The sequence below is a fragment of the Mirounga angustirostris genome, unplaced genomic scaffold (genome assembly GCF_029215605.1).
Source record: "Mirounga angustirostris isolate CCGP_5_RB_7025 unplaced genomic scaffold, mMirAng1.0.hap1 SCAF_8, whole genome shotgun sequence".
Lineage (NCBI taxonomy): Eukaryota > Metazoa > Chordata > Mammalia > Carnivora > Phocidae > Mirounga > Mirounga angustirostris.
This window is the reverse complement of record NW_026991716.1, coordinates 35,049,583-35,075,680: the sequence shown is the minus strand read 5'-3', so window position 1 is coordinate 35,075,680 and position 26,098 is coordinate 35,049,583. Positions and strand designations below refer to the sequence as shown.

Genomic DNA, 26,098 nt, shown 5'->3' with positions numbered 1-26,098 from the left:
AGAGCATTTTGGAAGCAAACTCCATTCTGCCCAACCAGCCAAACACTGTAAGTAATAACTAAAACATAACTTAATATCAAACAAATTGATATTTCAAAACTTAATTTCAAAAACTGAAAGGAAATCTATGTCAAAAAGAAATGGTACTGTTAGAATTTTAGTATCATTCTTATTTATATTGCCTAGATTACCTTAATATAATTTTTAAAGAATCTTTAAAAAAAATAAATGAAAAAAAAAATATATATATAGCATTCTTCACCTTCATGGCAAGAATTTCAGATTCAGGAAGCGGATAGAGTATATTCCTGTCCCTCTCTGTATCTCCAGGACATTCTGCAGCAAAAGGAGACCATTCCCTGGGGCTAAGCCTGGGTTTACAGTAGTTTACAGTAAGATAGTAACTGAGGTCATGTAAGTCCAAAAGGTGGGAGAGAAATATGTTGCAGTGTCACCAGACATATTATTTTTAAGTACCCTTCATCCTTCTGGTATCCCTTAAGCTATGACAAACAGGATGAGGTCCTCTTTAGAGCTGTCCTCTAAGCTGTAGAGAGAATGTGGTCATAAAGTACAAGGCCAAGGGGAGAGCGGGCCATCTTCCTAATTTGTCCTCAAATCTTTTCACACTTAAAACAAAAAATAAGGATTACACACTTTCTCTTAGCCTGGAAAAATGACATTGGCTCCTCAGCACAACAAAAACCAAATACAAATTCCAATGCAAACTAAAAATGAACCCCAGCTATAATAACCCTTTGGCCTTCTGGGTATTCATTGATATCTTTTACTGAATATGCTCATTTTTCATTAAAAAAAAGATGGAAAATATTTTGTGGACTAGTTAAAAAATTTTTCATGCTGGGGCGCCTGAGTGGCTCAGTTGGTTAAGCGACTGCCTTCGGCTCAGGTCATGATCCTGGAGTCCCGGGATCGAGTCCCACATCGGGCTCCCTGCTCGGCAGGGAGTCTGCTTCTCCCTCTGACCCTCCTCCCTCTCATGCTCTCTGTCTCTCGTTCCCTCTCTCACAAATAAATAAAATCTTTAAAAAAAAAAAAAAAAAAAAAATTTTCATGCTGGCAAATAGTTTTGATCAATTACACAACAGTAACTTCTAATAAATAGTAAATATGTGAATTCCAGTACTATTGGTTACATTTCAGCTTTACTAAAGTAAAAGTATGTATAATTACTTACCTCTAAACCACTGATTTTTGTCATGAACTCTGAGAAATCTGTATCAAATTCTGTCCTTCTTGGATCCAGAATGTCATATTGTTTTTTCTTAACCCCTTGATACATGTTTTTGAATTTTATTGACATAATATCTATTCCCTCTATGGTGGAATTACTCAAGGCTGAATATGTTTGCACAATAGTTATCATTTCTGTAATCTTAAAAAGAGAAGTGTTATTTTAGAAATGGGATATTAGGACCCTTCCCTAGAATAAACTCTTAATGAATCATTGATTTAAAAAAACAAACCAAGGGGCACTTGGCTGGTTCAGTTAGCACAGCATGTGACTCTTGATCTTGGGGTTGTGAGTTCGAGCCCCATGCTGGGTGTGGAGATTACTTTAAAACAAATTCTTTAGGGGCACCTGGGTGGTGCAGTCAGTTGAGCATCTGACTCTTGGTTTCGGCTCAGTCGTGATCTCAGGGTGGTGAGATGGAGCCCCACACACGGCTCTGCACTCAGCGTGGAGTCTACTTGGGTTTTTCTCTCCCTCTCCCTCTCTCTCTGCCACTCCCCACTGTGCTCTCTCTCTCTCTCAAAATAATAAATCTTTTAAAAAATCTTTAAAATAAATTTAAAAAAGAAAGAAAGAAAAGAAAAAATAAAAAACAAACCAATAAACAGCCCTTAAGATCATTTAGCTAAAACCAGCCAGAGGAGATAAAATGGAAGACAAATCCCTGTCACCAATCATTACTATTCTTAGACTATTTCTATCATATCCAGAGAGGGCTTGCTACATTTCTCAGATCTTGATCACTTTGTCTCTCAAAAGGGGAAAGGAAAGAATTTGAGTAAAAGCTCTTACAGATGTCTGAATAGCTTCATCCTTTTGCTCTGGAGAACTTTCTGAAAATCATTTTCAAAAGCTTTAGCATTCTTCTTGGCCCTCACCACAGTTCTGATATGTAAGTCTAGCATAAATCCACCTGTGTTTTCCCTTTCACCTGCATTCAGGCAACCAAAGGCCCAAGAAGCCTGAAGACAACTGCAGTCCCTTCTGACCCTCAGGAGACTTGGGAAACCCTCAAAATGAACTTAACAAATGGCTGCCTCTCGCTCAATGTACCACCACCACCTACTTCACACACCAAAAACAAAAATCCTTCACGTCTACAGGCTACTCAGTTCCTGAATCTTCATCAGTGATTCCCCACTTTGATTCCTGCTTTGGAGAACAATGCTCAAAGCTCTCCAGGATGGGCCCATGCGTCCAATTGCCAAACAGAAAATAAACCTGTTTTCAGGGGATTCCTCCAAATATTACACACCATGAAGACAACACTACCGGTCCTCCTAAGAAGCCTGCAGAATTTACATAAACTCCCTGTGCACGTCAACCCAGATGACCATTTTCAGAGCAACTTTCACTCTTACACCACTATTTCTGTACACTTCCAAACACCACTGTCATCCTAGAAGCCAGCCCAAACCTGGAGGAAATACAAACTGCCTGCAATTTGCAGCATGCTGTATATACTGTATGTAAAGATGAGAAATACTTGGGTCTCCTACCAACACATACAGTCCACTCACCTTAAAAAACAAAAACAAACTGCAGAACTCAAACTACCCACATGCTCTGCTTTTCTAAGCTGCCAAGACTCTGCCCATTATCCCTTACCCTGCCACCTGGTCCCAACAGCCAGATGCTGGAATGGAATTCCTGTCACTAACACAACCTCCATTTTGTCCATGGGTGGCTGAGGAGTCATCAAGAGGCAGAGACAGCAGTCTGTCCCAGGCTTGGCCTTTCGAACTCAGCCAGTATGTCTCCCACTCCCAACACCACATAGCAACAACGTGAAAGCCAGTCATGGTGATCAACCTCGACCATGCTCCTGCTTGTTTGTTCTTATCTTGGCTTTTTCATCAGCTCTCTCTTTATCTGCTTTTGACCCTCCGATTGACAACCAACTTGTAATCCCTTCTCTGCTCACCAGCCTTGGCACCCTTTCCAGTTCTCAACTTGCTATATTTGTCTCATTTCAGCATCACTCTACCCCACCTACAAGGCTCCAGTGCCTTAAATCTCCCCCCAGCAATACCAGCTTCCCATCCCTTCTCTCTCATAAACGTTTGGGGTGAGAAGAAAATAAAACTAAAGACAGGGCTCTGGGAAACACCAATATTCACCAAAATTCATATGGCAGGAAGAGGAAAAAGAAGCAAAGTACATCCTTAATTCTGGCTCTTTAGGACAGACTAACCCTTAATGCACCATCAAGTCTCCACCTATCAACAGAAGGTGCACTTCAGGCAACTTAGTGACATACAAGAACCTTCCTCACTTGTTCTTAAACATTTCTGCCTAACTCTGAGGTCTCAGCTCTCCAACCCCAACCTCAGTGCTGTCTGCCCTGTGACTTTGCCATGTGTTCATCCTGACATCTTAATCTCTGCTTTCCCTAATAGGCTTTGACTTAGCTTGCCCTTCTGACTCTTCTCTTCTACTATATCAGAGTTTACAGAGGTAGCCCAACAGTGGTCCCTACTGTGGCCCACTCATCAGGAGAAGCCCATCCAGGTAGCTCAGTAACCACCTCTGGGAGATTATGGAAAACCCTGGCCACATTTCAGGGTATATTTTATAGCCCCATCTTTGCAAATCTGGATACCAATATTCACCAGTTACACATGGGACTGATGCCTATCAACTAAGGGATTCTTAGTACAAGGGAATTGGGATAACCTAGCAATCGGAATGCACTTTAGGTGAAGTCTCCAGGGGGGTGCTGCATTAGCTCTGGTTGCTGAGCCCTTGTGGCATGAAGTTGTATCCTTAAGATTAGAGGCAAGACTTCTCCAGAGGTAGAGTCAGGTAATTGGTTAGTGCAGCTGGCCATTACCACCCACTTCCTCTAGCATCAGGAATATTCAGGCTGCTACTTCATGGATAGATGCCCATTATGCCCAGCATTAGACCTGCCACCAAAATCTTTACTGCTAATGGGCTAACCATTAAAGTCTAACCCTGAAACTCTACCAAGTGTAAAACTATACCCAAATTGTCAAGGGGACTAGCCCCTGGAAAAATTTAGAATAACCAAGACCTACCCCAAGCTTTACACTACAGGGCATTCAGAAACATTAAGCATCTTTATGGAACAAGGTCTGACCAATGGCGCCTCCATGCCAATAACCTTCTAACTGGACATTTGTCCCCAAGAAATCTCTATTGTTCACAAAACAACTCCATACAACAGTTTCCTACATAGAGTACAAAAGCACAAGCAACAGAAAAAAATCATAAATTGGACTTTACCAAAATTAAAAACTATTGTGCTTCAAAGGACACCATCAAGAAAGTGAAAAGATAACTCACAGAATGGATAAAAATATAATATCTGATAAGAGACTCATACCCAGAATATATAAAGAACTCTTACAACTCAGCAATAAAAATACAAATAACAAATTAAAAATGTGCAAAGGATGTGACTATAATTTCTCCAAAGAAGAATTATGAATGGACTATAAGCAAATTAAAAGATGTTCAGCATCATTAGTCATCAGCAAAATGCAAATCAAAACCATAGTGAGATAGATATTACTTCACATCCTCTAGTTTGTCTAAATTCAAAAAGTAGACAATAATAAGTATTGACAAGGATGTGGAAAATCAAAACCCTCATACATTGCTGGTGAAAATGTAAAATGACACAGCTGTTTTGAAAAATGGTTTGACAGTTCCTCAAAAAGTTACCATATGGCCCAAGATTCCAATCCTATGTATATACTCAAGAGAAACAACAACATGTGTCCACACAAGAACATGTACAAACATGTTCACAGCAGCATTATTCATACTAGTCAAGAAGTGGAAACAACCAAAGTGTCCATCAACTAATGAGTGGATAAATAAAATGTGGCATCCATAAAAGGTCATATGATTCAGCAATAAAAAATAATGCTACAACATGGATGAACCTTCAAAACATGATGCTAAGTGAAAGACGTCACTCACAAAAGACCACATATTATATGATTTCATTTATATAAAATGTTCCAAACAGGCAAATCTATAGAAACAGAAAGTAGATTAGTGGCTGCTTAGGGGTGAGTAGAGGGGAGAATAGAGTGTGAAAGGTGGATGGGCTTTTTTTAGTGGGAACAAAAATGTGCTAAAATTAGACTATGGTAATGTTACACAACGCTTTGAATATATTAGAAAATACAGACTTGTACAATTTAAATTGGTGAATTGTATGGTATGTGAATTATATCTCAGTAAAGCTGCTAAAGAAACAAACAAAAAAACAGCTCCACACAAGCATGTATGAAGGACCCCACTCAATAACTTGGTTCTCTTCATCACCCACACTTTCCTATCCTGGACAGATCAGGAGAGTACAGATAAAAACCAGGCTTCCAGACATGTCTAGGAGATGCCCTTCAACCTGTGTGATGCCCTCACCAATTTCCAACAAATGATGAACAGAATCCTAAATATTACCAGGACCTAGGGAGTGGGCCAACTCCTGGAGGAGAAGAAGGGGTGGTACCTACGTGATATCTTTATACACTTTTCAAAAGCTGACTCCAAGAAGCCTCTGGTATGGGCTTCCCGATACCCCCTGAAAAAATATCACCCCCTCAGCTAGAGCTAATACATGAATCAAAGGTGAAGTGTCTGACCCGTGCCTGCCCAGCAAAGGCTCCCTCACACAATGTGTAGGTATACACCATTTTTACTGGCCTAGAAAGAGAAGGTGTCTATACATCCAGATATTGCACTACTACTGGGTTCCACCAGGTATTGTGGGCATTTCACCACACACTTTTCCTCAGCCTAATACAATCGTTAGACACAGAAGCTTCTAAGGTCAAGCTCCATAGGTAGAGGTAGAATTGAGGTCTTGACAGAGGGGAAAGTCTGCAATAGCTTTGCAGTCATCAGGACTGAAAAATAAGTTAGACCAAAATGTAGTGATCTGTAAGTAATAGGAACAGATTCATATCAACAGTGAGACAAGAGATCCAGGTCAGTAATTTTCAACTGTGCCACATAAAGTACGAAATAACCAGAAGGGGAGGGGTGGTGTGGATACAGTGACTAAACATTGGTTACCTTCTCCAGTCTTTTGCAGAAAGCTTCAAATTTTCCAAATATATACATTTCTGAAACCTCAAAAGATTTTTCCCCTGAGGATTCTAAAATCTGTTTCCTTGTTTTATGAAAAGATGTCTGATATTCCTTGAATAGAAAAATGCAATCCTATGAGAAAATTAAAAGAAGGAGAGAACAGGTGATGAGAGTTTATTCAGCAGTCAATCATTCAAGAATCTGTCCTCATGCAGAACTGATCACACCAGCCCAACAGGAGCTGTTGCTGTTGAAATTAAAACTCAAGTTCTCCACCTACATATTGAGAAGTCTGGGAATGTGAATGTAGTTTCCTCTTAATTTACATCATATTATTATCTTCTTCATTCTCACTATTTCCCTTCTCTCCTATCCTTACCAGAGTATGTAATACATTGTTTGCACATTTTCATGGCTAATTAGAACTCCTGGGGGGTCAGAAATTATCTCTCAATTCTATTTATTATCACTCATCTATCACTTAGTATCCGTCTTTTCTTCAGCATTCCTTACATACAGGTATGTAAAATATTAAGACTCTGTGATACTAATTTATTGTCCAACCACTGTTTCTCCACAAGGAAATCCTAGAGTCTTTGTGAGTACATTGCTGAAACCCTAGTATTTGATTACAGTTGTCCCACTGGCCAGGCTGGAGAACCTGTTAGAAATATAAAAGAGGACAGAGTCCCTAGGGTCCAATAGGAATTCTCTGTCATTTTGAGTTAACATTTCCAACAAACCATTAAAAAAAATAATGTTGGGGCGGAGCAAGATGGCGGAAGAGTAGGAGACCTGGATTTCGTCTCCTCTCAGGAATTCAGCTGGATAGGGATCAAACCATTCTGAACACCTACAAACTCTACAGGAGATCGAAGAAAAGAATAGCAACAACTCTCTGAACAGAAAAGCGACCATTTTCTGGAAGGTAGGACGTGGAGAGAAGTGAATCCGAGGCGATATTTGGGAGGATAGACGGCGGGGGGCGGGAGGGGCTCCACCGGCCGCTTCTGGCAAGTAATAGAGCCGTGGAGCACAAAATCAGAACTCTTAGAAGTCTGCTCCACTGAGGGATGTCACTCCGGTGGCTAAGCGGGGGGTGGAACCCTCATGGGACAGTGTGGTCTCAGGACCCTCGGGGTCACAGAAAGACCGGGGGTGCCTGAGTGTGGCAGAGCTCCCAGGTAACGGAGCAGGGAAGCCGGCTGCAGAGGCGGAGCCCAGGCGCGGGCTCTCAGCTTGGGGTGGCCATGAACCGTGATCCGTGGCACAGTCGGGCCCCTGCTCCTCCAGCAGGGACCCAACAAGCGGCAGATCCGGGGAGACTCACCTTCCTCCCCCAGGAGGAGCAGCACGGGAGCGCACCACAGGGATCTGCTGGGTTTGGAGACTCCACACCGAGTCAGGTGCCAGAGATAGAAACGCTCAGTCATAGGCCAGGTGAGCATAGAGTGCGGCCGGAGACCAGGGAGACGGGAGTGACTGACTGCTTTTCTCTGGGGACTCCCTGAGGAACGGGGCCCCGAGTTCTCAGCTCCTCCAGGGCAGAGATTGAGAGGCCACCATTTTCACTCTCCGCCTCCAAAGCTGTACAGAAAGCTTGCAGGGAACAAACGCTCCTGAGAGCAAACCCAAGCAGATAACTTAGCCCGGACCAGGCAAGGGTGGGGCAATTCCGCCTCCAGCAAAGACATTTGGGAACCATGGCAACAGGCCCCTCCCCCAGGAGATCAGCAAGAACAGCCAGCCAAGACCAAGTTTACCGATCAATGAGCACGGCAGAACTCCAGCGCTAGGGGAATAATGCACATAGAATCCATGGCTTTTTTACCATGACTCTTTAGTCTTTCAAAGTTAATTTTTTAACTGGATTTTTTTTTTATTTTTCTTTTTCCCTTTTTCAACCAACATCTTATCAATCCCTCTTTTAAAAAACATTTTTATTTTTCATTTTTAGAGTCATATTCTATCCCTTCATAGTAGTTACCCTTATTTTTGGCATATATATATAAGTTGTTCTTTCTTTAAAATTTTGAGATAGTTTCTTCTAACAGATCAAAATATACCCTAAATCTCTAGTGTATGGTTTTGTTCTACTCTCCTGCCTGATCACATTCTCTCCCTTTTTTTTCTTTTTTTTTTTTAAATCCTCTTTCTTTTTTCAAACAACTTCTTATCAATTCCTTTTATAAAATTTTTTATAATTTTCATCTTTACAGTCATATTCCATCCCTTCATCATATCAACCCTTATTTTTGTACATATATAAGTTTTTCTTTCTTTAAAATTTTGGGAGGCACTTTCTTCTACCAGACCAAAATACACCCAAAATCTAGTGTGTGGCACTGATCTATGTACCAGCCTGATCATATTTGATCACATTCTGTTTTTTTTTGTTTTGTCCTGTTTTTGTTTGTTTTTATCTTTTCCTTTTTTTTTTTTTCTTTTTTCTTTCTTTCCCTTTCTTTCCCCTTGGCTTCAGGTCTTTTCTGATTTGTTTAGAGTATATTTTCTAGGGACGTTGTTACCCTATTAGCATTTTGTTCTCTCATTAATCTATTCTCCTCTGCACAAAATGACAAGATGGAAAAATCACCTCAACAAAAAGAAAAAGAGGTAGTACCGACTGCCAGGGACCTACTCAATATGGACATTAGTACAATGTCGGATCTAGAGTTCAGAATCAAAACTTTAAAGATACTAGCTGGGCTTGAAAAAAGCATGGAAGTTATTAGAGAAACCCTTTCTGGAGAAATAAAAGAACTAAAATATAACCAAAGCGAAATCAAAAAGGCTATTAATGAGGTGCAATAAAAAATGGGGGCGCTAACTGCTAGGATAAATGAGGAAGAAGAGAGATAGAGAGATATAGAGATATAGTGATATAGTGATATAGAAGACCAAATGATGGAAAATAAAGAAGTTGAGAAAAAGAGAGATAAACAACTACTGGATCACGAGGACAGAATTGGAGAGATAAGCAATACCATAAGACAAAACAATATTAGAATAATTGGGATCCCAGAAGAAGAAGAAAGAGAGAGAGGGGCAGAAGGTATATTGGAGCAAATTATAGCAGAGAACTCCCCTAATTTGGGGAAGGAAACAGGCATCAAAATCCAGGAGGCACAGAGAACCCCTCTCAAAATCAATAAAAATAGGATCAACACCTCTACAAATAATATTAAACTTAGGAGTCTCTGAGACAAAGAGAAAATCCTGAAAGCAGCTCAGGAGAAGAGAGATGTAAGCTACAATGGTAGAAACATTAGATTGGCAACAGACCTATCCACAGAACCTGGCAGACCAGAAAGGACTGGCATGATATATTCAGAGCACTAAACGAGAAAAATAAGCAGCCAAGAATACTATATCCAGCTAGGCTGTCATTGAAAATTGAAGGAGACATAAAAAGCTTCCAGGACAAACAAAAACTAAAGGAATTTGCAAACACAAAACCAGCCCTACAAGAAATATTGAAAGGGGTCCTCTAAGCAAAGAGAGAGCCTAAAAGTAACATAGACCAGAAAGGAACACAGACAATATACAGTAATAGTCACCTTACAGGCAATACAATGGCACTAAATTCCTATCTTTCAATAGTTACCCTGCATGTAAATGGGCTAAATGCCCCAATCAAAAGCACAGGGTATCAGATTGGATAAAAAAAACAAGACCCATCGATATGCTGTCTGCAAGAGACTCATTTTAGACCCAAAGGCACCTCCAGATTTAAAGTGAGGGGGTGGAAAACCATTTACCATGCTCATGGACACCAAAAGAAAGCTGGGGTGGCAATCCTTATATCAGACAAATTAGATTTTAAACCAAAGACTGTAATAAGAGATGAGGAAGGACACTATATCCTACTGAAAGGGTCTATCCAACAAGAAGATCTAACAATTGTAAATATCTATGCCCCTAACATGGGAGCAGCCAATTATATAAGCCAATTAATAACAAAAGCAAAGAAACACATCCACAACAATACACTAATAGTGGGGGACTTTAACACCCCCCTCACTGAAATGGACAGATCATCTAAGCAAAAGATCAACAAGGAAATAAAGATTTTAAATGACACACTGGACCAAATGGACTTCACAGATATATTCAGAACATTCCATCCCAAAGCAACAGAATACACATTCTTCTCTAGTGCCCATTGAACATTCTCCAGAATAGATCACATCCCAGGTCACAAATCAGGTCTCAACTGGTGCCAAAAGATTGGGATCATTCCCTGCGTATTTTTGGAACTAGAACTCAATCACAAGAGGAAAGTCAGAAAGAACTCAAATACATGGAGGCTAAAGAGCGTCCTACTGAAGAATGAATGGGTCAACCAGAAAATTAAAGAAGAATTTTAAAAATTCATGGAAACCAATGAAAATGAAAACACAACTGTTCAAAATCTTTGGGATGCAGCAAAGGCAGTCCTAAGAGGAAAGTATATAGCAATACAAGCCTTTCTCAAGAGACAAGAAAGGTCTCAAATACACAACCTAACCCTACACCTAAAGGAGCTGGAGAAAGAACAGCAAATAGAGCCTAAACTCAGCAGGAGAAGAGAAATAATAAAGATCAGAGCAGAAATCAATGAAATAGAAACCAAAAGAATGGTAGGACAGATCAACGAAACTAGGAGCTGGTTCTTTCAAAGAATTAACAAGATTGATAAACGCCTGGCCAGACTTATCCAAAAGAAAAGAGAAATGACCCAAATCAACAAAATCATGAATGAAAGAGGAGAGATCTCAACCAACACCAAAGAAATACAAACAATTATAAGAACATATTATGAGCAACTGTATGCCAGCAAATTAGATAACCTGGAAGAAATGGATGCATTCCTAGAGATGTATCAACTACCACAACTGAACCAGGAAGGAATAGAAAACCTGAACAGACCTATAACCACTAAGGACATTGAAGCAGTCATCAAAAATCTCCCAACAAACAAAAGCCCAGGGCCAGATGGCTTCCCAGGGGAATTCTACCAAACATTTCAAGAAGAATTAATACCTATACTTCCAAAACTGTTCCAAAAAATAGAAATGGAAGACAAACTTCCAAACTCGTTTTATGAGGCCACTAATACCTTGATCCCCAAACCAGACAAAGACCCCATCAAAAAGGAGAATTACAGAACAATATCCTTGATGAACATGGATGCAAAAATTCTCACCAAAATACTAGCCAATAGGATCCAACAGTACATTAAAAGGATTATTCACCACGACCAAGTGGGATGTATCCCTGGGCTCTAAGGTTGGTTCAACATCCGCAAATCAATCAATGTGATACAATACATTAATCAAAGAAAGAACAAGAACTATATGATCCTCTCAATAGATGCAGAAAAAGCATTTGACAAAGTACAGCATCCTTTCTTGATTAAAACTCTTCAGAGTATAGGGATAGAGGGTACATACCTCAATATCATAAAAGTCATCTATGAAAAACCCACAGCAAATATCATTCTCAATGGGGAAAAACTGAGAGCTTTCCCCCTAAGGTCAGGAACACAGCAGGGATGTCCACTATCACCACTGCTATTCAACATAGTACTAAAGTCCTAGCCACAGCCAATCAGACAACAAAAAGAAATAAAAGGCATCTGAATTGGCAAAGAAGTCAAACTCTCACTCTTTGCAGATGATATGATACTTTATGTGGAAAACCCAAAAGACTCCACCTCAACACTGCTAGAACTCATACAGGAATTCAGTAAAGTGGCAGGATATAAAAACAATGCACAGAAATCAGTGGCATTCCTATACATCAACAACAAGACAGAAGAAGGAGAAATTAAGGAGTCGATCCCATTTACAATTGCACCCAAAACCATAAGATACCTAGGAATAAATCTAACCAAAGAGGCAAAGGATCTGTACTCAGAAAGCTACAAAATACTCATGAAAGAAATTGAGGAAGACACAAAGAAATGGAAAAACGTTCCATGCTCATGGATTGGAAGAACAAATATTGTGAAGATGTCAATGCTACCTAGAGCAATGTACACATTCAATGCAATCCCCATCAAAAGACCATCCACTTTTTTCAAAGAAATGGAACAAATAATCCTAAAATTTGTATGGAATGAGAAAAGACCCCAAATAGCCAGAGGAATGTTGAAAAAGAAAAGCAAAACTGGTGGCATCACAATTCCGGACTTCCAGCTCTATTACAAAGCTGTCATCATCCAGACAGTATGGTACTGGCACAAAAACAGACACATAGATCAATGGAACAGAATAGAGAGCCCAGAAGTGGACCCTCAATTCTATGGTCAACTAATCTTCGACAAAGCAGGAAAGAACGTCCAATGGAAAAAAGACAGTCTCCTCAACAAATGGTGTTGGGAAAATCGGACAGCCACATGCAGAAGAATGAAACTGGACCATTTCCTTACACCACACACAAAAATGGACTCCAAATGGTTGAAAGACCTCAATGTGAGACAGGAGTCCATCAAAATCCTAAAGGAGAACACAGGCAGCAACCTCTTCAACCTCAGCCGAAGCAACTTCTTCCTAGAAACATCGCCAAAGGCAAGGGAAGCAAGGGCAAAATGAACTATTGGGACTTCATCAAGATAAAAAGCTTTTGCACAGCAAAAGAAACAGTCAACAAAACTAAAAGACAACTGACAGAATGGGAGAAGATATTTGCAAATGACATATCAGATAAAGGGCTAGTATCCAAAATCTACAAAGAACTTATCAAACTCAACACCCAAAGGACAAAGAATCCAATCAAGAAATGGGCAGAAGACATGAACAGACATTTTTCCAAAGAAGACATCCAAATGGCCAAGAGACACATGAAAAAGTGCTCAACATCGCTCGGCATCAGGGAAATCCAAATCAAAACCTCCATGAGATACCACCTCACACCAGTCAGAATGGCTAAAATTAACAAGTCAGGAAACGACAGATGTTGGCGGGGATGCGGAGAAAGGGGAACCCTCCTACACTGTTGGTGGGAATGTAAGCTGGTGCAGCCACTCTGGAAAACAGTATGGAGGTTCCTCAAAAAGTTGAAAATAGAGCTACCATATGATCCAGCAATTGCACTACTGGGTATTTACCCCAAAGATACAAATGTAGGGATCCAAAGGGGTACATGCACCCCGATGTTTATAGCAGCAATGTCCACAATAGCCAAACTGTGGAAGGAGCCAAGATGTCCATCGACAGACGAATGGATAAAGATGTGGTATATATATAAAATGGAATATTATGCAGCCATCAAAAGGAATGAGATCTTGCCATTTGCAATGACGTGGATGGAACTGGACGATATTATGCTGAGCGAAATAAGTCAAACAGAGAAAGACATGTATCATATGACTTCACTGATATGAGGAATTCTTAATCTCAGGAAACAAACTGAGGGTTGCTGGAGTGGGGGGTGGGGTGGGAGGGATGGGGTGGCTGGGTGATAGACACTGGGGAGGGTATGTGCTATGGTGCGCACTGTGAATTGTGCAAGACTGTTGAATCACAGATCTGTATCTCTGAAACAAATAATGCAATATATGTTAAGAAAAAAAAAAGAAGAAGAAGATAGCAGGAGGGGAAGAATGAAGGGGGGGAAATTGGAGGGGGAGACGAACCTTGAGAGACAATGGACTCTGTAAAACAAACTGAGGATTCTAGAGGGGAGGGAGGTGGGAGGATAGGTTAGCCTGGTGATGGGTATTAAAGAGGGCACGTTCTGCATGGAGCACTGGGTGTTATGCACAAACAGTGAATCATGGAACACTACATCAAAAACTAATGATGTAATGTATGGTGATTAACATATCAATAAAAAATTTAAAAAAAAATAATGTTAAACTTTTCCAAAGCTACCAATGGCCAGTCAAATCTTCATCACAGCCCCATCTCTCTGGTTCTCACTCTTCCATCTCCCTCCTTGCAAATAAGGACTCTTGCAATTACATTGGGACCACTTGGATAATCCAGGATAATCTCCCCATGCCAAAGTCAGCTGATTAGCAACACTAATTCTATCTACAATCTTATTTTCTTTTCATATAACATAATATATTCACCTGTTCCAGGGATTAGGACATGGACATCTTTGGGGAGCTATTTTCTGCCTACCACAGCCACTAAATCAGAATTTCTGTGAGTGAGACTCAGGAATCTATATTTTTAACAAGTTCCTGGGTGATTCCTATAAACATTCAGATTTGTGAATAAATGGTCTCATACATCTTCCCTCTTCTATCTCAATCTCCAAAACAACATAATTGCTCCATTCAAGGTCACTGATTATTTTTCACTCATCTAACAATAGTTTATTAGTACCCACCAAGTGTTAGGAACTCCTTGAGATGCTAGGAATAAAGATAAGACCCCTAACCCTCATGGAATATACCATCTAATAGCAATTACTTTATATTACTTCCTCTTCACCACTCAATCTCTTCATGTTGGACAAATAAGGTAAAGGACTTGAATAGACATTTCTCCAAAGAAGTTATCAAACTGAGGGTTTTAGAGGGGAGAGGGTGGGGAAAGGGGTAAGCCTGGTGATGGGTATTAAGGAGGGCAGGTATTTCATGGAGCACTTGGTGTTATATGCAAACAATGAATCATGGAACACTACATCAAAAACTAAAGATGTACTGTATGGTGACTAACATAACATAATAAAAAAAAATTATAAAAAAAAGAAGATATACAAATGGCCAATAAGCACATGAAAAGATGCTCAATCATAACTAGCCATTAGGGAAATGCAAATCAAAACCACAGTGAGATACCACTTCACACCCAATCAGGATGGCTATTATCAACAAAATGGAAAATAACAAGCACTTGCAAGGATGTGGAGAAACTGGAACCCTCCTGCATTGCTGATGGCAATGTGAAATGATACAGCCACTGCGGAAAATAGTTTGGTGGTTCCTCAAAAAATTAAACATAAAATTACTATATTGCCTAGCACTTCCAGTTCTAGGTATATACCCTATATACTTCCAAAAGAATTGGAAGCAAAGACTCCAGATAATTGCACACCAGTGTTCATAGCAGAATTACTCACAAAGATAAATGGTGGTAATAATCCAGATGTCTATCAACAGATGAATTGATTTTAAAAATGTGGTATATCCATATAATGGAACATTACTTAGCCATAAAAAGGAATGAAATTCTGACATATGCTACCTACATGACTGAACTTGCTAAGGGAAAGAAGCCAGTCACAAAAGGACAAACACTGTAAGATTCCACTTAAAGGGGGTACCTAGAATAGGCAAATTTATAGAGACAGAAAATAGAACACAGGTTCCCAGAGGTTGTGGGGAGGAGAGTTTCAGGAGTTATTGTTTAGTGGGTACAGAGTTTCAGTTTGGGATGATGCAAAAGTTCTGGAAATGTAAAGTCATGATGGATGCACAATATTGGGATGCCACTGAACCACAGGCTTGGAAATGGTTAAAATGGTAAATTTTATGTTATATATATTTTGTCACAATTTTAAAACTTCAATTGTAAAAAACAAAAACAATTTTAAAATCTTCCCACAAAGAAAATGTCAAGCCTAGGTGACTTAATAGATGAGTTCTATCAGACCTTTTTTTTTTAATATAATATTTTCAGTTTTATTTTTAAAAGGCACACATGACAAAGATTATTACTAAGTCATGTCGTGACTCTACTTGCACTCAGCACTTGTTCTTGAGCATCTTTCTTTGTTTTTACGGTTTCAACAAGTTCCTTATATTATTTCAGGTACTCTTTTTCCGTCCTATGAGGCAATGCTTCTGCTATTTTTCCCCCATTTTTCAGGTGTATTTATTGGATAGGTTTTCAAAGCTTGTTGCAAAAGCTTCTGTTTCTCTGTTGTCCAAGAGGTGAAATGTGTGCAGACTTTCAAAAAGCTGTCATACTGTCAGCTTGAGGTATGACTCCTTGTAGTGCACCATCTTTTTTGATGAAGGTCATGACTTCGGAGACTCTTTTTTTGCCAACTCCATAAGAAGAATATGTGTTCATGTAGTCAGCAACAGCTTCCTGTGATACTGTGATTTATAAGAAATATATATATTTGGTCATTCCGATGACCAAAATACATTTCTCATATATATTTGGTTTTTATCCATAGTTCCTGGCTCACAGCTCCCAAAAACCTTGCAATTTCCCAAATTATAAGAACAGTGGGAGTATATTTTGTTACAAGATTCGATCTCTTGTCTTCAGTTCTTGAAATTGCTTTTGAGCCATAAAGGTGAAATGGGTGTCTTGTTATTCATAACAAGCCCCTTTCCACCACAACTGGGTTTACATTATGAGGTGACTTCTGGAAGCACCTAAGGGTGGGGGCTGGTTGCCAGGGGAACCAACCAGGAATGTCCTACCCCCTGATTCTGGGAAGGGGGGGGCCTAAAGTTTGAATCAACCACCAATGGACAAGGAGTTGATCAATCATGCCTATGAAATGTAATGAAACCTCCATAAAAACCCAGAAAGATGGGGGTTGGAGAACTTCTGGGTTGGTGAACACAAGGAGATCCTGGGAGAGTGGTGCACTCTGAGAGGGCATGCAAGCTCTGTGCCTTTTCCCCATGCCTTGCCCTATACGTACCTCTTCCATCTGCCTGTTCCTGAGTAGTGTTCTTGTATAATAAACCAGTAATCTAGTAATTGAGTAAAATGCTTCTCTGAGTTCTGTGAACCACTCTAGCAAATTACTGGAACTCAAGGTCTGAGGGTGTCATTGGAACCTCTGATCTACAGCCAGTCAGTCAAAAGCATGTGTGACAACCTGGACTTACTACTGGCATCTGAAGCCCCACTATTGTGGGATTTAACCTGTGGGATGTGATGCTATCTCCAGGTAGATATGTCAAAATTGAGTTAAACTGTAGGACACTCAGTGTCCAAGAATCATTCATTGGTGTGGGGAACTGCCCCCTCCCCCCTACACACACACACACACTAAAACTGGGTCCACAACCCTTACTTCCCATCTTGAATTTGTTCCAGCAAGGAAATTCACAGCTTTGATTAGTAATTGCAGGTCAATTCTCTTCTGACCAGTTTTTACTGCCATTTCCACCTTTGGCAGTTGATGTCTCTCCATTCTTAGATGCTTGTCACATACAAGCCTCAGCTTCTTCTCTCTCTTTTCTGTTACTCATTTGTTTCTCTTTTTTTTTTAATTAATTTTATTATATTAGTCACCATACATTACATCATTAGTTTTTGATGTAGTTGTTCCATGATTCACTGTTTGTGTATAACACCCAGTGCTCCATGCAATATGTGTCTTCTATCTGTTTTACCAGAGCAGGCTTTCCTACTTCTTTTGTAGATGCTGATGCATTTCATGTAAGTACCTAAGCTTGCTAGTTGGAACATATCTGAAAGTTTTTCCACTTCTTCCTTCCAACCTGCTCCATCTCATTCTTAGAAAAGCAATTCCAGGGGTGCCTGGGTGGCTCAGATGGTTAAGCGTCTGCCTTTAGCTCAGGTCATGATCCCAGGGTCCTGGGATCGAGCCCTGCATTGGGCTCCTGGCTCAATGGGAAGCCTGCTTCTCCCTCTCCCTCTTCCTCTCCCCCTGCTCATGCTATCTCTCTCTCTGTATCTCTATGTCTTAAATTAATAAAATCTTTTAAAAAAGAAAAAAGAAAAGCAATTCCAGGTTTCCCATGAATTTTGAAGTTTTTGCCTTTCCCTTTTAATGGCTTTTTTTTTTCTGGGTATCTTTTCCTTCCTTGACAATAATGCCTATTGAATGACCTCCACTCCCTTCTCCTTAGCAACCCAAGCAGCTTTGGATTCAGCTAATCTTTTTCTTTAGCTTCTGACATCTTCTGTTTTCCTTCTGCACTCACTTTCTTCTCTGTTTCTTTCTTGGCTTTTTCTTTTTAGAATGTGTTTATCCTTGCATCACAACTACATACATTATCAATTAACATTCTCATTCAGCTCAGTTCTTTTTTTCTTGGTGCCCTGTTGCTCTGTCTTGTTTTTCAATCCATCTCCTGTCATCATGACATCCTGCTTCTTCATTTAAATACAAAGACTGTCTCCGGGAGTAAAAAATATACCAGAAGGAATAAAATGTCTCTACATCTTCAAATGGTGACTTCATATCACCAAGTTTAGGAGCCTTTTTATTATTTAATGATCTAGAATTCCTTTCAAGCCCTAGGGAAAACATTCTGAAGAAACTGTCCTTTGCCTTACTTTTAGAAGGAACAGACTTATGAAAAGTAAGCTGCATCTCTTAGATTCTCTTATTTTCACTGGGTCAGACATTTCATAAGGTTTCATTATGCCCGTAGTTATGAAGTAGCCATGATCTTCTTTTATTGGGTCACCAGCTTCTTTCAGGGCTGTTTTAACACCACTGCTTTATGAGCAGTTTTGGTCTGTCTCTGTAATTCTGTGTCTTACATGGCCAAGTCCAAGAACCCCATAATGAGCCTGGTTCTTCCAGTCTTCGGGATCAAGTATTTTCAGCATAAGAAACTGTCCTAATGATGCAAGCATGCCAGGTCTGAGACCAGAGACGGGGTCCCACAGGACCAGCCAAGAGGGTCCTTGGCTTCACCCAGGATGGAAATCAAACATGAGCCAGCAGAAGGTGAGAGCAGAGTTTATTGATGATGTTCACATCCAATGATGTAGAGAGAGCAGATACAGACTCAGAAAGGATAGGAGCATGAGTCATCTTTGCTTGGGGTCTGGAGTTTTTATTGGCAATCGTGGTCTGGTGCACGTGTCCTCCTAGGCGTATAGGAACTGGGCAGAACAGGACAGGGTCCAGGTGTCCTTCATAATTCCTCATTCCCTGAAGCCAGGGGTCTTGGCATTGAGATGTCCAGGGCCAATGGTCTGGAATAGGCACACAATGGCTCTGCCTGGTCATTCCTTAGATATCATCTACTGTGCTGGAAGACTTCAAAGTATCATTATCTCTTTGTCCATTACAAGGAGAATATAAGTAATTTGCATTACAAGGCATGTGTAAAGTGGGGTGAGGGTGCAGGTCCTAGCAAGAACAGAAGCTGGAAAAGAAGCAAAGGGAAGGGAAAAACAGCTTTTTCTCTCATGGGGGTCCCTTGGGTTTCCTCATCTCAGTAACTAATTCTTCATCTTCTGTTCCCTCTCACCACTCTTTTTTATTGTCTGGTTCCAGAGCTCAGAGCATGGTAAAGCCCCATAAATACAGTGCTTCACATCCCAGTTGGAGGGCGCTGAGCATCCTTTCTGGCTCTCCCTCCCAGTTCCAGCCTGGTGCGTTGGCTCCCTAAAGCCTAGGGAGCAGCACATGAGGACTGCCAATAACCACTTCCGGATGCAGCCTTCCTGCTGTGGTCATTTCCTGAAGACTTTCAAAAAACAGATCCTTTTAATTTTCTGCAAACTTTTCCATAGAATATAAGAGGGGGGAATACTACCTTCCCCTCCTCCTCCTCCACTGAGGCTGAGACCTTAGTGCCAAAAACACTGACAAGGACAGTATGACAAAGGAAATTTACAGGCTCTCTATCTCTCATGAATATAGTTGCAAAAACTCCTAAATAAAATTGTAGCAACCCAAATTTTAGAGTGTTTAAAAATTTTTTTTTAAAAAATTAGACCATGGAACAGCTGGGTGGCTGTCGGTTAAACATCTGCCTTTGGCTCAGGTTCTGATCCCAGGGTCCTGGGATTGAGTCCCACATTGGGCTCCTTGCTCAGCGGGGAGCCTGCTTCTCCCTCTGCCTCTGCTGCTCCCCCCGCTTGTGTGTGCATGCTCTCTGACAAATAAATAAATAAAATCTTTAAAAAAAAATTTACACCATGACCCAGAAAGTTTCATTTTAGAAAACCTAAAAATGTCATCTATTACACTAACAGATTGAGAAAAATCTAATAAGCATCTCAATAAATATGTGCAGAAAAACATTTTTTAAAGCCCATTCATAGCTTTAAAAAATATGTCCTAGTAGTAAGACTAGGAGCAGAACTTCCTTAATCTGATCAAAGATGTATTTAAAACCTATGAATACATCAAAATGGGGAAATGTTAGAAATGTCAGAAACATTCTCTTCCAAAAGAAGATCAAAACCAGACGCCAATAATCACCTTGACTATTTAAGAATGCATGTCAGTCCTAGCCAGTGCAAAAAGTCAAGAAAATGAAATTAACAGGGGCTGCAGTGAAAGGTGGGGACCAGGGAATATGAGACAGCAAGAGGTGTCCACTATAGGCAGCCATGGAGAAGATGAGAACTAAATTTTACACTAAAGGATCCTGCACTAAATATTAAGGGAAGCCAATAATTTTAATGAGGTCTATTTATATTCTCGTGCTATTCTTTACAATGTTTTTAACATGTTTTGTGAATGAACAAAGTAAAAAAAAAAAAAAATGGGCCAGGTGGTGAAAGCTTTACTGTATGAAAATAAGAATATCTCTACAAACCTGAATTTTCTTTAATACAAGCAGTGTTTCCTGATCCCATACGTGGACGGTTCCTCCATCAGTAATATATGCTTTACATGCCGTCACCATTTGATTTGTTACCTAAAATAAATACAAGTCCAAAATAGCTATAGGTGAAGAGAGAAATAAAATTTAAGATTTTTAAACCACAAGCATAAAAATATGATAAACAGTAAACTTATGGGAGGAATGAATCACAATATAAAAAACAAAGAAATACACATTCCATCAAAACCAAGACAGCTCAAATTTTTTACTGCATTTAAGTCAACATCACAGGGACCATAATTTCTGAAGTCAACTATATTTTCCTTTTGTCTATTTTTCCTCTAACTAGGATCCAAGTGTCATTCTTCACCATCCTTCAACATGCAAACTAAATTTAAAGTTAACCACCTCTCACATACCCCAAAATAGTGAGGGGGGAAAAAACAGTCAGGAGCTTAGATTGAGAGGGCAGGCCAACACACAGAAATTTTGGAGAATTCCTAAAATATAGAAAGCACACAGGATCAAATCTACAAGAGGAAAAAAAAAAATAAAGATGACAGAAAACCAGCACCCCTTCTGGAGAAGGTTACTGTGAAGGTGGAAATCTTTGAGGTGGAGACAATGGGAGGTGGCCCTTGGTTGTGACCCTACACACTGAATTTGGAGCAACTTGTACAGCGGGCAACAATGGCATATGCTGACAGGACAGAGCCATGAGTGTGGACTATGCCCCAAGTAGCTATTGCACCCCAGGAGGACATGTTAGAGAAAAAGCTCTTCACATTCCCTACCTGCCACACCCCCACACATAAGAGACAGACCACAAGGAACAGAACAAGCAGGCAAATTAGGACTTAAATACAAAGATGGGCAGACAACCCAGAATCACCAAACAACTAAAGAAAATAAACATGGTGGGGCGCCTGGGTGGCTCAGTCAGTTAAGCATCAGACTCTTGATTTCAGGTCAGGTCATGCTCTCAGAGTTGTGAGATTGAGCCCCACATTAGGCTCTGTGCTTAGTGAGGAGTCAGCTTGAGAATTCTCTCTCTCCTTCTCCCTCTGCCCCTTCCCCCACTCATACTTTCACACACTCTCTCTTTCTCTAAATATAAATAAATATATCTTTAAAAAATAAAAGAAACATGGTAACAGAGGCTTTAAACTCAACAGAGGAAATACAAAAAAAGATATGTAAAATATTTTAAGATATCTTTTATTAACTACATGAGAAAGATATGAGAGTATTTTACATCACAAAAAAAAAACAACTAGACAACTTGGAAATTAAAATTTTTATTATCAAAATAAAAAAATTCTATTGATGAACTGACCAACAACTGGGACATAAACGAAGAACAAAAGAGTGAGCTGAAAGGTCAAAGGACAGAAACTGACAAAACAAAACAAAACATTAAGAGAAATGGAAGTTAAATTCAAGGGGACAGAATAAACTGAACAGGTAGGTAAGGAATACTCAAAGGAAAAAAGAGGGAAATTTCCCAGGAATAGAGACAAAAGTTTCTGGATTGCAACAATCCAGCAAGTATAGAACAACATAAATGTAAAAAGAACCACATCACTTTGAAATTTTACAAGTTCAAGGATAAAGAAAAAATCCTAAAAACTTCTTGAAAGAATAAGACAGGTTGCCTACAAAGGAAAAAGAATCATATTAGCATAAATTTCTCATCAACAGTACTGGATAAGAGACAACAATACTTCAAGTTTCCAGGAGAAAATTATGTTGAACCTGGAATCCCACTGAAACTAACATTTGAGTAGCAGGACAAAATTAAGCTATTTTCAGACATGCAGGAATTCAGGAGGTTCACCACATACAGACCATCTCTGAAAGAACCACTTGAGAATACTTTTCAGCCAAAGAAATAATGAATCCAAGATGGAGGAAGATGTAGAAATCACAAGAGAGAGGTGATCAAAGAAACTAGCAATGCTTAGATTTTATTCTGAACACATGGGGATTCATAATATTAACAAACTATTAGACAAAATAGTTTAAAATTATTAACAAAAATGTAGAACAAGAAATCTCAGCGTGAGACATATATAGCAAGAAAGAGACAAGTGATGGGGAAAAATCCTAACATTCTTCCCCTGTTTAAGAGATGGATAATGATTAAATCTATTGATTAGTTTCTTAAAAAGAGAGTTGAGATGTGACTGTTACTTATATATTTATGTTCTGCTTGAATTACAAAGAAATTTTATTTATGTGTCTCTTGGATGTTTTTTCAAATTATTTAAGTAATGAACCATATGTCACAACAGAGGAAGATTTTACACAAATTACAGTACTGGTGGGAGCAGCTAAAGAAGTGTTGTCAATCATGCACACAATTCCTGGCTCTTGAGCAAAACTATTTGGAATGAATAAATTAAAAAAGCACCAGCCATGATCTCCAGGTCGTGAGATCGAGCTCCATGTCGGGCTCCATGCTCAGTGTGGAGCCTGCTTAGGATTCTCTCTCCCCCTTTCCCTCTGCCTCTCCCCACCACTTCTTTCTCTCAAAGGAAGGAAGGAAGGAAAGAAAGAAAACAAAGGAAAGAAAGAAAAGCACCAGCTACATTTAAACAAAAAGCCTGAGGGCTTACCTCTGACAAGAAGGTACACCTTCAATTAAGTAGAATTGACCAGTCAACACCTTTCTTTTCTTGTCCACTGTTCTGTCAAATCCAGAACTCTGAGAGGCACCCAAACTTCCCATTTCCCTTCCCTGGCCCAGAGGGAAAGTATTGTTAACTTTTCACAGGGTTACATGTATGATTTCTTCCCTTGGAAACTTACCTTGATAAACAATGAAGTCATTCTCTCTGAGGTGTTATAATACCGTGACACACTGTGAATCATTCTGATGGCATTAATCAAATTTTGTATTCCATGTGCCATGGAAACCTAAAATTGAAATATATTAAGTGAATTGCATCATATATTTATAGTTTTAATAACCAATATCCTATAATATTCAAAACTCTAACCACACATAAAATAGTGTAACATTTTTATCTTAAAGTCAAATTTTACTAAATGCAATGTAGCATCCTAGACTGGTTCTTGGAACTGAAAAAGGACATCAGTTTTGACAAATGTACCAAGGTAATGCAAGATGTTAACAAGAGAAACTGGATGAAGAGAACTCTGTACTATAACTTTTCTGTACATCTAAATTTAAATTTTTATTTAAAAATACAATTTTAGAGGTGAAAGTGATTTTAAGGATTAACAGTTCAAGATTATCTTTTTATAAAGATTTTATTTATTTGAGATAGAGAGAGAGAGAGAAAAGACGAGTGGGGAGGGGCAGAGGGAGCAGGAGAAGCAAGCAGGGAAAATAGAGAGGTAGGGAAGTTAAGCACCTTGTCCAAGTTCCTATAGCTATATTACATAACCACAGTTATGTGCCTGAGATTTTGAGACCCTGCTTTTAACTATGATGCAAATCAGGATGGAAGAACAGGTAAGGTCAATGGCATTCCTACAAGGAGGTTGCCTCTTAATTGCTAGGACAATATAAAATATATAAAAGATGTTTTAATGGTGATAAAATAAATAAAACCAGAAATAATAACTATTTCTTTAAAGATTTATTTATTTGACACAGAGAGAGAGAGAGCACAAGCAGGGGGAGTGGCAGGCAGAGGGAGAGGGAGAAGCAGGCTTTCTCCTAAGCAGGGAGCCCAATGCGGGGCAAGATCCCAGGACCCCGGGATCATGACCTGAGCCAAAGACAGACACAACTGACTGAGCCACCCAGGTGCCCCAGAAATAACTATTGAATAGTGTACTGTATGTCCTAGATATGAGGTGTAATTATGATTTAATTAAATCAATGATATGTGGCTTATGGAAATTAATATCTTTACTTTGCTGGTAACCTGGGATGTCAGAATTCATATTACATGTGTTATCTGTATATCAAAAAGAGTCTAATAAAAATAAGCCAAGGAGGGGTCTCTCCCACTCTCAGTAAGGCAAGTCTACAAAGTACCTGTAACTCCGGGGCGCCTGGGTGGCTCAGATGGTTAAGCGTTTGCCTTTGGCAGGTCATGATCCCGGGGTCCTGGGATCGAGTCCCGCATCAGGCTCCCTGCTAGGTGGGGAGCCTGCTTCTCCCTCTGCCTCTGCCTCTCTCTCTCTCTCTCTCTGACTCTCATGAATAAATAAATAAAACATTAAAAAAATAAAAATAAAAATAAAGAAGTTGAAATTCAAAGCTTAAAAAAAAAAGTACCTGTAACTCCAAAGAAGAAGGCTCAGAGATGGCATCAAATGGGTCCATCAGGAAAATACCCTTCATCTAAATTTTTTTTTAAGATTTTATTTATTTATTTGACAGAGAGAGACACAGCAAGAAAGGAAACACATGCAGGGGGAGTGGGAGAGGGAGAAGCAGACTTCCTGCTGAGCAGGGAGCCCGATGCGGGGCTCAATCCCAGGACCCTGGGATCATGACCTGAGCCAAAGACAGACACTTAACGATTGAGCCAACCAGGTGCCCCACCCTTCACCTAAATTTTAAACATCATTTATAATAGAAGATTCTTGAGCACACAGTTCTTACCTATCTACACACAGTGTTCAGACACTTTATATGTAAAACATATAATGATAGATATGCCAATAGCAGAAATTGCAACACCAAGATAATAAAATGAAACACTAAACATAAAATTCATAAAACTTATCCACAAAAAATGGAAGAATGAGTCCTCTGCACTTTTCCTGCTCAAATGTGAGTTACAAACTAAACAGCAGGGGCTGTTTGCTTTTAATGAGAAAAAGAAAATGAGGATAAATGGAATTTATGAAGCCTCAAAAATAGTGAGTATATGAGGGGGAAGCAATTATATGACAATACTATTAGAACTTCTTTAATTTCAAAGATAATGTTCGAAATATTCCTGCATCAGAGAATGTGAAAGTTTAATAACAACAACAAAATAATAATAATAAGGTATATCTATGCTAGAACAATTGAATAATTTTTTTTAAATTACTAGGATGAAAAGAACACCAGAACTAAAATATTTGAAAATTATATAAATTTAAACAAGTCTTTTGAACAAAGAACTTGACATTAGTACACCTAAAAATCTAGAGGTCTTGATCACAATAAAAAGCATTGTACCCTTCTTCCAAGTTTATTTTTTATAATGAAAAGCTTTAAATATATAGGAAAGTACAGAGACTAGTATAATGATCATTTATACCCATCACTACACTTGACAAATGTTAACATTTTGGTATATATGCCTCATCTATTTTTTTTTTCACATCAAGACCTACTTGCAGGTCAT

The 26,098-nt window shown here is 39.4% G+C and overlaps 1 protein-coding gene and 1 pseudogene across 1 annotated transcript in view; both read right to left on the bottom strand.

Annotated features, from left to right (window-relative positions):
- Positions 1 to 26,098, bottom strand: part of DNAH8 (dynein axonemal heavy chain 8) — a 396,454-nt gene that overhangs the window by 313,947 nt on the left and 56,409 nt on the right. Inside the window, exons 10-13 of the mRNA XM_064597567.1 lie at positions 23,589 to 23,696; positions 20,769 to 20,870; positions 6,311 to 6,457; positions 1,199 to 1,396 (exon numbers count right to left, since the gene is read on the bottom strand). Coding sequence (XP_064453637.1) covers positions 1,199 to 1,396; positions 6,311 to 6,457; positions 20,769 to 20,870; positions 23,589 to 23,696 — 555 coding nt within the window. The remainder of the gene's footprint in view (positions 1 to 1,198; positions 1,397 to 6,310; positions 6,458 to 20,768; positions 20,871 to 23,588; positions 23,697 to 26,098) is intronic.
- LOC123841137 (dnaJ homolog subfamily C member 2-like) lies at positions 15,999 to 18,846 on the bottom strand (annotated as a pseudogene).